The sequence below is a fragment of the Apteryx mantelli genome, chromosome 3, assembly GCF_036417845.1.
Source record: "Apteryx mantelli isolate bAptMan1 chromosome 3, bAptMan1.hap1, whole genome shotgun sequence".
NCBI lineage: Eukaryota > Metazoa > Chordata > Aves > Apterygiformes > Apterygidae > Apteryx > Apteryx mantelli.
In genome coordinates, this window is record NC_089980.1 from 70,600,322 (window position 1) to 70,614,578 (window position 14,257).

The window sequence follows — 14,257 nt, forward strand, 5'->3', positions numbered from 1 at the left end:
AATGGTGCAAATCCAATTCTCCAAACTTATTCCGTTTGCCTTAAGTACTTCTAATGACACTTACTATATGTCCAGTCATGAAGAAAATTTAGCCCCTGGATTCCCAATTGTGTGAATTTCAACTCATTGATTTTGTGTTTTTAATCAACACAGTACAAACAAAAATAAAAATCAGCAATAAAAATCCTTTCAAAATGTATGCACTATTGAATATAATGCATTAAAAAAGCAGAAATATATTTTGCATTTTTAGATCTCTCTAAATTTTTGAGATAAACTATGCTGAATAATAGCATTTCAGACTGAATTTGATTAACAGCTTACTCCGAAATACAACAGCAGATAAATACGTTATATCAAACAGGCAATTTGCTTACCACCCATGCTATGCGAGACCCACACTAGAGGTCTATCTCCAATGCCAGCAGCTCTGAGCTTGTCAAGAAGCTCATTGCTCCTATAAGCAATAGACTTTCTGTAAAAGAACAAACACAAGCAAGATGAATCATGACAGGTTAAATGACAGTGTTAAAACAGAATGAATTTTCAGTGCTGAGTGTTTATGAAAGGGAATTAGGTACATGTATCTTCTGACCATGCTTAATTACTGTTAGTACACTGAAAATTGAAGATCTCAAAAACTTTTGTAATTTTGGGTTCACAAGGACAATAGGAACTGAACTAAATTCAGTTTCTCAGTCTTGCTAGAAAGTGATCTTTCAATTTCACTCACCAGTCATTTCCTTTAGCATTAGTTCTGCACATCTCTTTATGGGTTTTTGAATAACTTAATTTACATATTGTTAAAAAACTATCTTTTTATTTTGGGAAGTGTCATCAATGCATAATGAACTCTGTACCCTGAAACAAGAATATACCTAAAGTCTGACAAACATGTGCTTTGCTAAACAACGCTCAAATTGTGCAGCAAGGCACAGGAAACGAATAACTAAGTGCATGATCAACCAATACATTCAAAAACAAAAGATAATTTTTTCTCTTCTGTTATACTTTCCAAACAATAATCTCCAAATACTTTGCACGAGAACAGTATAAAATCATAACAGTTTTCATTTTCTAAATGAAGAGACTGAGGTCCAGAAAGGATGAGCTACATGTTAAAGGCCGAAAATGAATCTGTGGTAGAACCAAACACAAAACTGATGCCAGTTCCCAGTCTAAGCTTGAAAGCTCAACATCATTACTCTTTGCAATGTAACAAGAATTAAACATAGAAGACCCCTGGATAATGTAACAATTTGTAGAATTAAATGATCAATGGAAACAGGCAACCACTGTGCAAAAGTCTAATTTACTTTATCACTATTGGTTCCTCAAGCATACCATGATTGTATCCAAGGTTTTTCTAAACTTGATTTTCATATGCAGCAAGAAAAGTAAGTTGACTGTTTCACACCAAGTAACCTGAAGGATTAGCTTTACAGGTCTCCCTCCTTCTGCCCCTCTCCCCAGATTGCACTTCATTTGCTACCTGTGAGCCTCAACAGGACATTTTGCTTTCCAGTCACTTAGATGGGTGTCATACTCCACAGATATAATTCTAAGGGCAGGGCAGTCTGACGCCAACCATGTCTAAATTAATTAAAAAAAAAAAAAAGTGTAAGTGAATTTGATCCACAGCCATTTGTTCTCAGACATCATACTCAAGACTAGTAATATACTTTTAAGCTTGATACTAATTTTTTTGGAAAATAATTCCACCTTACATTTTACAGACTGTTCAAATGAGCTATGTAAGAAATGATGCCTTTTCCAAAAGCATGTTCCTAGTGTGTCTTTAAAGCAGGTGCTTTCTTGAAAATGATCCTCCCCCCACCAAATCTTTTCCACTACTGTCAGCATATTATACTGTGGACAAAGTTATAGAGAAATAAACTGCTAAATTCTGATTTTAAGAATTTTATTACTGGTAATGACTTAAAACCTGATTTTAAATACATTAGATTGGCAATTAGAGAATCTACCTTTTGAGCTTATAATTGAAGTACTTAAATTCTTGCAAGCACTTTACCAGCAATGAAGCAAAGCTGTTATTCTGGGAACAAGGAAGATTTCTGCTCTTTAGTTAATCCCCAAATACATCTTACACCTAGACTATTATTCTTGTATTACATGTCAGCAAACTCTTTAGCCTCTTCCCCAGCCACAAAGCAGGCAAAAGCTGGAGATGGATTAATCACTCATGCATTCCTGGCTCCCTCTCCTGGGTGATAGGAGGATTACTAAGATTACCAATGGGGACCGATCAGTATTTTTACATATATTATATATTTTTAAAGAGGTACTTTACTGGTTATACAAATACAACTTGATTAAAGCAGTAATTACTTATTTACCAATAATATTTGTGCAGAAATCTGCAAGAACTCAGGTACTCAGACACCCATGTATGAAAATATACTTAACTTTTATAAAACGTAGTTTTAGTTACTTTTTCTAAGCTATCGCATTCCATCAAAAAGTTTAAGGGGAAAGCAGACATTGCCTCCTCTTTTACTAGTAGAAGAATGGTGTGAGAGCATTAAATTTAGCAGGGATGTTACTTTGCAAGAACAGCCTGCTCAAAATTTCAACTTGCTAACAAAAGTGTACCAGAAACTCAGAAAGTGCTACTTGTATAATCAGATTAAAAGGTATTTAGATTCCAAATAGGCAACTTCCAAACAGCTTAATTCTAGAACCTCTGGACAGCTGTCTTTAATGAGAAAACAGCAGTCTTGAGCGAAAATGTTATTGTCTTCTTACCTTTGGCCAGCATTGGCTGTAGTTCTCTTCCCCTTCTGAAGCCTTTTGATCCAAAGGCCGGTCTATATCTTGTTGTCGCCAGGTTTTAAATGCTGCTCCCAAAAGACCATGAACAAAAAGGATGTCTGCTTTGATGGGCTGACTGATACAGAAAGGAATTTTTGAGAGATGAATGGTACATATTTTTTTAGCAAATTACAGTTTACATAGAACTTTCACCGTAAGGGATGCCAAAATGCTAGTTTTAACACTATATGTGATTCCTTATCTTATGGAGGACAAGATATTGCAAAGAGGACACTCGTATCAAGATGAGAATCAGGGATCCATCCAGCAGAGAGAGAGGCAGAGAAAAAGGACATGGGGGCCTAAGTACTACCGGTAGGGCAACTACATATGCACCCCAACTTTTTGGCAGCAACTGCTGTGATTTGAAATGTGTAGATCAAAGAAGTTAATAGTAATACGATTTGTGAAAAAGATACATTTTTAACTTATAAAATGGCTTGGAAACTAGACCAACCATCCCACTCCTGCTACATTCAAAGGAAGGAAGGCTGGTATTTTCATGAGACATTCACTATCCCAAAACACTGAAAAGCATATTGATTTGTCCAGAAGTTCCCAACAACACTACTAACATGTAAGAAACATTGAAGAAAGACCCCACAGATAATGAGAAAAGATCCTAGATCCTGTCACTGAACCCGACCCCTCCAGTGATAACATTTCTTTTTAGTCATTCAAGTTAATATTTGGCTGATTTTGTATGCAATCCACCTCTACAGAAAAAGGTGGTCCTGTTACTGTATTAACACAGGGTAAGAGATGCTGGCACTAACCAGATGACAACAGGAATTATTGTAGGAATAATTACTGAATATATTTCAAAGATAATTCAGTGAGAAAATTTTACTGCTATGCAGAAGAAGTGAAGCTAGATGGGTCAGAGAGAGAAACCTGCACGTTTTCAGTACGAAGGTTTGTCAAGATTTTGCAAGAGAAGCTGAAAATAGGAAGTGCACAGGCACAGTGCTGTTTCAAATGCAGCACAACCAACTTTAGGTGAAACCCTGTATTGGAAGGGTTTGTATTGGAAGTACTGGAAGTCATACGTCATATTCTTCTATAATGAAAAATACCACTCTCTCCACCTACTATTAATACAGTCTGATGATTCCAGCTATATCATCAAATTAAACCTTTGCTGTAACCTGACTAACACCAGTAAGCCAAGGAATATAGCTGCTACTAAATGACATCACACCGGAAACTGCTTCATTCCCAGATATACAATCACAATTAAAAGAAGCTGACAGGGTTTAATGGGATTTCTCAACCATAAATTAACCGCAGCTTAGACCAACATGTGCTGCTCCCAACAGAATGATTACAAGGCACTGTATCCTACAAGAGCTGGTGCAAATGCTACATGGTTGCAATGTATGCAAAGCAATAATTCATTTCACAGTTTATATTTGGATTTTTCCATACAATACAGTAGTATTCCTTTCATGGCTATGGACTGCTCTGAGCATTTCTGTTGTTCTCATATTTAAGAATCTAAACCCCGTCCCTTCAACCCATCAAAGAATAGGAAAAGCAGGTTACATGAGTACAGCAGCACCCAGACTTCACTTTTATGTAGTTTTTAAGTGAACAGTATAGCCAGTAGCACAAAGTATGGTGTGATCCTTCTGCTTTACCTGCTACGATACTGTGGATGCAAAACATAAACACCATCTGGATACTTCTCATGCACTGTGTCCCTGTCCAGGTTAGCCAAAGCTCTGGATGCGTGAGAAGACTGAATGACATGTGGAGATTTCATTACTTCAGCAAGTACAGAAACCCAACCTACATTGCAAAAATAAAGTGGCTAATTAAGTAATTAGGAATATCATCCAAACGAGAGAATTCAGAAACACCATCTTTCAAAGTGATACTTGTGAAAATAAATGTTAGAACATAAAATGGTGACATCAAAACAGATCCACTTCTCTTTACCCAAGGAAAGCCAATGGTAGAAGAGAGGAATCTCCAAAACTGAAAACGAAAAATCCAGAATGGTGAGAAGGCAATGTATTTTGCTATTATTCAACTTATGATCTGAAGGAGGACCCCTTCTCAGAGGGAAGAGAAAGTGTATCCATAGGTCACTGCAGTGGTCAGAGAGGGAACAGATGTCCAGTCTGTTTCTGCAGGCAAGTCATTAGAAAGACAAAGAGCAACGTCCTCATTACAGTATGCAGGAAAGGAAGCAAGGCTTCTAGCATAGGAAGGGTATACAAAAGTTAAAAAAGCAGCAGTAATGACAGGTGGGAAAATTGATGCTTGTAAGAATACAACCATTTCTAATTTTAAAATCTAGCATGTGAAAAACTTTAAGAAATTAAAATGTCCTCATTATTCTAAAAATAATATGCTATTTATACTTAAGAAATATAACAGAATTAATAATGGAAGCCTCTTTAAAATACTCTTCAATTTTAAGTCATAGCTACCTCAAGAAAAAACAGACGCTTTATAATACCTTGCCTAAAATGTAAAATCTAACTTACTAGACATCAATGGGGATCTGTGTAGACTACCAAGAAACACAAAGGAGTACTTTTTTTTAACCACATACACACAAACATGGCCTTTAAATGCTTTAAAGAAAACTAAGTCAGACTGCATGAGTCTGTGACGATTAAAAAAATCCCTCACTAAAATTCAAGCAGATAAAAACCAAAAGGGCATTTAGAGTGGGTGGGCACAAGCATGCACGCACACACACATGCGCGCGCGCACACACACACGGTGACTTTGAAGTAAAAATCTTTCATGCAGAAAAACTTCTCAAATCAAACATAAGCTTGATCTCAGAGTGGACTGAGAAATATTTTAAGCGTTGCTAAGGATTGGGTGGGAAACGCCCTCAGGAGGAGATGGCTAGGGAGGGGTCAGGCTGGACAGAAGAGCAGTGAGAATGTGATGCCTGAGCAACGCACAGTGGGACGCCAGGGAGTCCTCAGCCACCAGGAGTTACACATGCTCCTCTGCGTCTCCCGTCACCGCGACTGTCCTGGTTTCTGAGGCTCCAACTAACTTGCAGAAGAAGAGCAACACGGCTCCTGGCTGCCCCTGGGTTCCTCTGCTCTTGCTCTCTGTGCTCTCTCCCCATGCTGGTGCCCTCTTAGCACCACGCCAGGCCCTACCCAGCTCATGCTCCTGGCAAGGTGTTCTGAGATGCCCTGGCCATTGTGAGACCTTCTGCAGAAACCGTTCAACTAAGGAGAGGAAAGGAGCAGAAAATACATTTAAAATGTTTGAGAATTCGTTTTCTAGAGCATATCACAAGCGAACGTATTCAAAAAGAAAAGTTTAAGAATGAACACCAGAATACACCGAGAGTGTCCATGATACAGTTTCAAACTTCCAGTATTTTTAAAGCAGATCTACACATTGCTTACACATTATCTGTTTTGTACCAGACGTCTCCACCTCCCCCAAACAATGAGGATTTGAACCTCCCAAACTTCTCAAGACTTTTCAAATCACTAGTATTTTGGTTCACACAAGCCAAAAAAAGAAAAGTGTACTTAAATGGAATAGAAAAATAAGCAAACTCCAAACAGAAAAGATTAAAAAGTCCTCTCAGGAGATTATTATTATGTGTGTTATTTCTTTAAAATTCTGCATAATCCATGTTGCTGCTAGCTACAATGGTCTATAAATCACAAGCATGTTAAAATCAATTTCATAAACAGAACCTGGAATGACTGAAGATTTTCAAATTGAGGCTGATTTGAAAAAGAAGAAACAGAATTTAATTAGTGAGCACTGTTCCAAAATCTTTTTCAGTTTTATTGGAATTTGAAAATAGATGTTGTTCTGACCAACCAAACTTTTCCTTTCTACTAGATTTGGTAGTTAAGTCCTCATCACAAGAGTTGTGATTTCATAGTACTTTGCTACTAGTATAACGAGTAAGTTGCTAATTCAAGATAGCTCACTGCAGAGTAATGAAAAGAATGGATTGATGTGGTTTTTGTTTAAATGTAAGTACCTTTGATAACTGGAAAAGTGACATTTTTTAAGAATGATTAACTCAAATTATATTTCTAAGTAGAATACATGTTAACCAATGTCCAACTTCTTAAGAAGAACACTATTAAAAATTTATTTTCAGTTCTCCAAATACAATGCCAAACTAGCATGATTAAAAGTAGCGGGGTCTATGTTCTTTTTCCTCTCTCAAATGAATCAAGATAAAGGGCCAAAAACAATGCGTTGAGAATCCTTCTGCCCCTAGACACCACATCACAGCCGCTACACGGTTTATCATTCATTCTTTCTCTTCCTGTGCCAGCAGATGTTGCAAAAGAGCCTCAGAGGTTCCTTCTTATGTGCATCTTCCAGTAACAGAAGGGAACTGTTCTCATCAACTCTTGATCAGCAGAATCCAGCTGCTCATCAACTCTTGATCAGCTTTGCCTTAAAGAGCTGCTAACTCTTCTTTTACAATCTCTTCCTCCATATGTGTGGTTTTAGCAGTCACAAGAATGAAAGAACGGTCCTGGAACTCAGACCAAAGGCCTTTGCTGTCTAGCAGTCTTTCTCCAGAAGTGGGCAGTAAGGAAAACTGGAGAACAATAAAAGAACGAAGGGCAAGTATGTAGTGCTGTTTCCCCCCTCCACCCTCTCAGCTTCCTGCAATCAATTTGGGATTTTCTGAGAAAGAGATGGCATCTGTGCATACAGCTTTATGGATTTTTCTTTCCATGAATACGTCTAATCACTTTTTGAACTTAAAGACTTCAACGTTCACAATATTCTCTAGCAAGTTTTACTTTAGTTATGCATTGTATTTTTTTTTGTTCTGCCTCTTGATAATTTAATGTACAAGAACCTTTGATCTGGTATTATAAAGAAACAGCAGATAGTCTCCTCCCCTTCTCCAGGTCAGTGATGATTTTATAGATCTCCATCATATTTTCCTTTAGTTGCTTTTTCCAGGAAAAGTCTTAGTTTAGTTTGTTTGTACCAGAGCCATTTCAAGCCTTAATCACCCTCATGGTCTTTCTCTGTACCTTTGTTATTTCTCCTTTGTGAGATGGGAAGATTAAAAATGCACACAGTATTTAAGAGGTAAACACCACCATGGAGGTATACAATAGCACATTGGTATTTCCTATTTTGGCCTTTATTCGTTTCCTAATAAAACATTGGGAATTATTTGTTTGTCACTAAAACTAGAAGGAAGAATTTAACAGTGGTCTTTAAGGGATATGAAAAAAGGTGCAGCAGAGGAAGGCTTAACAGAAGTTCCTAGCTTCATATGAAACAAAGGAGGGTATGAGGGTATGTTTCAGTTTATTTTGAAAGGTAAGGACTGCAAGCTGCTCTGTTCCTTTACAAGACTAAAATACAGTCAATAAGAAAAATTCTAATCTACAAGGCAGCCTATCTGTGAGAAAAGGAAACTCAAAAAAATCTTTTCCAGTAACCTGAACCGGACACTAATCATGGCCAAATTCTCACCATCCATTAAAGACTTACAGTGCCTCTGAGGCATTGACATATATCGGCTAGACAGAATACAGAAGTTTTTAAACCACCACTGTCTAAACTGTCTATATTTTTTGTACTTAAAAAAAAGATACACCTCTACCTCTATACATTTTACAAAAGCACCAAATCCACTGAAAATTTTTGAATAGAAATCTGGCACTCAGACTACTTTCACTTGCTTTCCTTTTACCTGCACGTACTATGGATGAATGAAGACGTTCATCCAAAGCCATATTTCCAATAATGCGAATTATATTCCTTTGTATTTTTGCAGAATCTTTACGTAGCTGGTATATCCTCTGTAGTAGCTGCAGGCCTCCTTTTGCTTCAATTTTATCACAGTGAGAAGAAACCTAGCATTATACAGAAAATACAATGTAAGTTGATGTTCTGCAGAAGGTTCTTTGAGATGCTGTTAATGCACAGAGTAGGGAACTTTAAGGAGCTGATACGATACAAAAGCACCTACTACATATAAATTCTTACTTCATCTAGAATTTGTTATGCCATACAATTGGAAAGGGAATAAATAATTTAATATATTAAATAGTCGATTCCTATGGATTGACAACTGAAAAGACGTTGAGTATCTTCACTTCACTCTCATCCATGTCTGTGGGAGGTGCGATTGTTCTCCACTCGGCATGATCAAATTTCAAGTGAAGTTCAAGAGTCTGAACAGGACAATTGTCTGTATTTGTGAAAGCATGGAGCTACTTGTCTTCCTGTCCACCACTTAAAATTCAACTGTTATAATCCCTTTCTTTGAAGCACAAGGGTATTTCTACTTTCCAAACAGTACTGCAATCATTATTGATCTTAAGGGCAACAACAGAATCTAGTCCAAGCAGAATCTGGTCCAGCTGTAGTGTCAACCATGGATTCTGGGCAAATGCTTGTGACTTGAACATTTAATATACACTGCTTAAGGATGTATTGTAGGTGTGGAATTGCTGATGTCCTCAAGTTTTTGGCTTTCAACATAGACAGACACACATTCTGTATGAGTACAGTCATAACTTGTTCAAATGGAAAATCTTGAATATAACAAACTCTAGACTAAGTCAGTATTTCTATGTATAAGGAGGCTGCGCCGCTGGTGTTGGCAACAGGGTTTTGGTTTCTACGACCATGGGACCCTGTTTGAAGATCGACAACTGCTGGGGAGAGATGGGATCCACCTCACGAAGCAGGGCACATGTGTCTTTGCCAACAGGTTGGCCAACTTGGTAAGGAGGGCTTTAAACTAGGAAAGACGGGGGAAGGGGAGAGTTATAGTGCCAGGGTAGTTGGCAAAAGACAGCTCAAGTCGGGATGCCTCCAGCAGGTGAATGCAGCCAGGGAAGTGCGCATGGGATGTGGCTATGGAGGATCCTCTTTTACCCCTCTTGGGAAATCTGCAGGCTCTATCACCTCTCTCAAATGCCTGTACACCAATGCATACAACATGGGGAATAAACAGGAAGAATTAGAGATGTGTGTGCAGTCACAGGGCCATGATCTCATTGCAATTACAGAGACGTGGCAGGATAGCTTGCATGACTGGAATGCTGTCATGGATGGCTATGTGCTTTTTAGGAAAGACAGGCCAGGAAAGCGAGGTGGTGGAGTTGCTTTTTGTGTGAGAGAACAACTGGAATGTATCGAGCTCTGCCTAGGGGTGGATGAAGAGCAAGTCGAGAGCTTATGGGTAAGGATTAAAGGGCAGGTTAACATGGGTGACACTGCTGTGGATGTTTACTACAGGCCAGTCAGGAAGAGGAAGTCGATGAGGCCTTCTACAGACAGCTGGAAGTAGCCTCACGATCTCAGGCCCATGATTCTCATGGGAGACTTTAACCACCCTGATATCTGCTGGAGAGACAACACAGCTAGGCACAAACAGTCCCGGAGGTTCCTGCAGAGCATTGATGATAACTTTTTGACACAGGTGGCGGAGGAGCCAACGAGGAGAGGTGTGCTGCTGGACCTCGTACTAACAAACAAAGAAGGACTGGCTGAAGATGTGAAGGTCGGAGGGCAGCCTTGGCTGCAGTGACCACGAGATGGTGGAGTTCAGGATCCTGCGAGGAGGAGGCAGGGCACTGAATAGGATCACAACCCTGGACTTCAGGAGAGCAAACTTTGGCCTCTTCAGGGACCTACTTGGAGGAATCCCATGGGTTAGGGCCCTAGAAGGAAGGGGTGTTCAAGAGAGCTGGCTAATATTCAAACATCACCTCCTCCAGGCTCAAGAGCGGTGCATCCCTATGAGTAGGAAGTCAAGCAAAGGAGATAGGAGACCTGCATGGATGAGCAAGGAGCTCCTGGCAAAACTCAACCAGAAGAAGAAAGTACACAGAAAGAGGAAAGGGGGACAGGCCACTTGGGAGGAATATAGGAACGTTGTCAGAGTATGCAGGATGCGACGAGGAAGGCTAAGGCCCGTTTGGAATTAAATCTGGCAAGAGATGTCAAGGACAACAAGAAGGGCTTCTTCAAATACATCAGTAGCAAGAGGAAGACTAGGGAAAATGTGGGCCCTTTGCTGAATGGGGTGGGTGCCCTGGTGACAAAGGATGCAGAGAAGGCAGAGTTACTGAATGCCTTCTTTGCTTCAGTCTTCACTGCTCAGGCCAGCCCTCAGGAACCCCAGACCCTGGAGGCAAGAGAGAAAGTCTGGAGAAAGGAAGACTTTCCCTTGGTCGAGGAGGATCGGGTTAGAGATCATTTAAGCAAACTTGACACCCACAAATCCATGGGCCCCGATGGGATGCACCCACGAGTGCTGAGGGAGCTGGCAGATGTTATTGCTAAGCCACTCTCCATCATCTTGGAAAGGTCATGGAGAACAGGAGAGGTGCCTGAAGACTGGAAGAAAGCCAATGTCACCCCAGTCTTCAAAAAGGGCAAGAAGGAGGACCCGGGGAACTACAGGCCAGTCAGCCTCACCACCATCCCTGGAAAGGTGATGGAGCAGCTCATCCTGGAGGCCATCTCCAAGCATGTGGAGGACAAGAAGGTGATCAGGAGTAGCCAGCATGGCTTCACCAAGGGGAAGTCATGCTTAACCAATCTGATAGCCTTCTATGATGGAATGACTGGCTAGGTAGTTGAGGGGAGAGCAGTGGATGTTGTCTACCTTGACTTCAGCAAGGCTTTTGACACTGTCTCCCATAACATCGTCATAGACGAGCTCAGGAAGTGTGGGTTAGATGAGTGGACAGTGAAGTGGATTGAGAACTGGCTGAATGGCAGAGCTCAGAGGGTTGTGATCAGCGGCGCAGAGTCTAGTTGGAGGCCTGTAGCTAGCGGTGTCCCCCAGGGGTCAGTACTGGGTCCAGTCTTGTTCAACTTCTTCATCAATGACCTGGATGAAGGGACAGAGGGCACCCTCAGCAAGTTTGCTGAGGATACAAAACTGGGAGGAGTGGCTGATACACCAGAGGGCTGTGCTGCCATTCAGAGAGACCTGGACAGGCTGGAGAGGTGGGCGGAGAGGAACCTCATGAAATTCAGCAAAGGCAAGTGCAGGGTCCTGCACCTGGGGAGGAATAACCCCATGCACCAGTACAGGTTGGGGGCTGACCTGCTGGAAAGCAGCTCTGCTGAGAAGGACCTGGGAGTGCTGGTGGACACCAAGTTGACCATGAGGCAGCAATGTGCCCTTGTGGCCAAGAAGGCCAATGGGATCCTGGGGTGCATCAGGAAGAGTGTTGCCAGCAGGTCGAGGGAGGTGATCCTCCCCCTCTACTCAGCCCTGGTGAGGCCACATCTGGAGTACTGTGCCCAGTTCTGGGCTCCCCAGTACAAGAGGGATGTGGCACTACTGGAGCAAGTCCAGCAAAGGGCTACAAAGATGATTAGGGGACTGGAGCATCTCTCTTATGAGGAAAGACTGAGAGAGCTGGGCCTGTTTAGCCTAGAGAAGAGAAGGCTGAGAGGGGATCTTATTAATGTGTACAAGTATCTTAAGGGAGGGTGTCAAGAGGATGGGACCAGACTCTTTTCAGTGGTGCCCAGCGACAGGACGTGAGGCAACGGGCACAAACTGAAACACAGACAGTTCCACCTGAACATGAGGAAAAACTTCTTTACTTGTGAGGGTGACAGTGCACTGGAACAGGTTGCCCAGAGAGGTTGCGGAGTCTCCTTCTCTGGAGATATTCAAAACCCACCTGGACGCGATCCTGTGCAATATGCTCTAGGTGACCCTGCTTGAGCAGGGGGGTTGGACTAGATGATCTCCAGAGGTCCCTTCCAACCTCAACCATTCTGTGATTCTGTGAAAAGAGTACTGGCAAACTGAACTTTATCCATCCCTATTACCAATAATAATTTGGTATTCTCAATGCTATTTCTCAATGTTCAAGGCTTCTGACCAATAATTGCACACAGAAGAGTGCAGCAATAGGAATCACAACATATCACTGCTACACAAAGTCTTTCATGTTCCTCATCTGTGTCTGCAAAGAACAGACTGGTCCTGGGAAGACGCACTGTATTAGCTGTGTGCTGTGCAATGCTCTGCCCAAAGGCAGTGATCCTTAGAGAGGGACTTTTGTGGATAGCTGTAAGTCTATAATCTGTCTTGACTTCTGATTAGAGTGAATTCAAGAGGCTACTTTGCTCGCTAGCAACCTGGCTGTAGAGTTAGATTAAGAGCCATAACAAGAGACCACTTGTAAGCTTTCTGGACTGATGTACACAAACTCACACAAATCCACACACACTTTGCACTGAGAATTTCATGTCATCAGTATCTTGCTTACTGAGAAGCTGCAGAGTGGAAACACTAAGCATCTCCTCATAAAAATCTATCTCTCACCATTTGGCCATGCTAGTGGGAAGTGGCCCTGCACAGATTAACTTGGTAAAGCCACCCTGACTTCAGTCACTCCCTCCCGCTTGCCTCTGCCAGAGTTGCCCTGGGCAACTTCTTAAAAGACACAAGCAGATACATTACAGGGGAACTTACACGGGCTAATTAGAAACAATACCTACAATACCTAACAATAGATCTTATGGACGCTTCCACCAGAAAAATGAATTTGTTACTGCTGTCCTCCCATTCACACGAGTCTCAGTTGTCTTGACATTCTTACAAAAGGGGTGTGGGGTAGGAGACAAGGAAATGGTAACTCCTTCCCAATATATGAGAGAGCATTAGAAAGAAATGCTTAAAAATGCAGCTTTTTAATTACAGTTTAAAAGACAGATTACCTTAGAATGTTGCACTAATGCTTGCAAGCAGAAGAGTTCTACTGTCTCTGAAGGAATTTTACTCAGTGTCTCACAATATGGAAGCCCATTTCCTCCAAAACACCATAAGCCTCCCTGAAATGAGAATCAACAAAATTATACCACATTCCAAATGGCTACATAACACTTTGATTTAGAAATGCTTATTTTAAGTGTGTACCGATCTGTAGAAGTTGCTATAGACAGTGCTCAGTATGTATATGCTTTTTAAATTGTACAAATTACATAACAGTACACCATAAAAATATCCACCATTCTTAACCGAAAATATTAAATAGCATTTTGGATCAGTAGTCTTCATAGTCTATTAACTTCAAAACATACAATAAAGGGTGTGTGGGGGGAAATGTAGGATTTTCATTTAGGTTAATATGTGTTTTATTTTAAAATTGTTTGCCTAAGCATAAGAAAGCGATAATCAGATTGCTTCTAGACTTATATAGTCTCAAAAATGAGAGAGGAGAAAACAAGGCTTTCAGCACTTAGCATAGTCTCTGAAGACCAGTCTGTCTCAGTCATGCAGGAGAAAGACCGACATAACCTGGAGAAAGAAGAGTTTTCTAGAATACTGTGATTAGTCAAAATGCTTCCAAGTGTGGTGTCTTACTACAGCTCCTTCTGTAGCAAGAGCTCCGGCTGTGGAAATAGAGTCCTTGAGTAAAAATATTATACATAATTGTATCATAGGCAATAA

The 14,257-nt window shown here is 40.8% G+C and overlaps 1 protein-coding gene across 5 annotated transcripts in view; it reads right to left on the reverse strand.

The window, feature by feature from the left end:
• SERAC1 (serine active site containing 1) overlaps positions 1-14,257 on the reverse strand; it is a 34,498-nt gene that overhangs the window by 5,508 nt on the left and 14,733 nt on the right. For 4 of the 5 annotated variants that reach the window (XR_001294893.2, XM_067293608.1, XM_067293609.1 and 1 more), the window contains 6 exons: positions 13,525-13,638; positions 8,513-8,675; positions 4,473-4,623; positions 2,767-2,908; positions 1,493-1,593; positions 378-475 (listed from right to left, as the gene is read on the reverse strand). Coding sequence is in view for 4 of the 5 variants with exons in the window: in XM_067293608.1 (XP_067149709.1) it covers positions 378-475; positions 1,493-1,593; positions 2,767-2,908; positions 4,473-4,623; positions 8,513-8,675; positions 13,525-13,638 (769 nt within the window). In the remaining variant the exon portion in view is untranslated. The remainder of the gene's footprint in view (positions 1-377; positions 476-1,492; positions 1,594-2,766; positions 2,909-4,472; positions 4,624-8,512; positions 8,676-13,524; positions 13,639-14,257) is intronic. The other variant, XM_013959130.2, reaches the window with a different exon arrangement.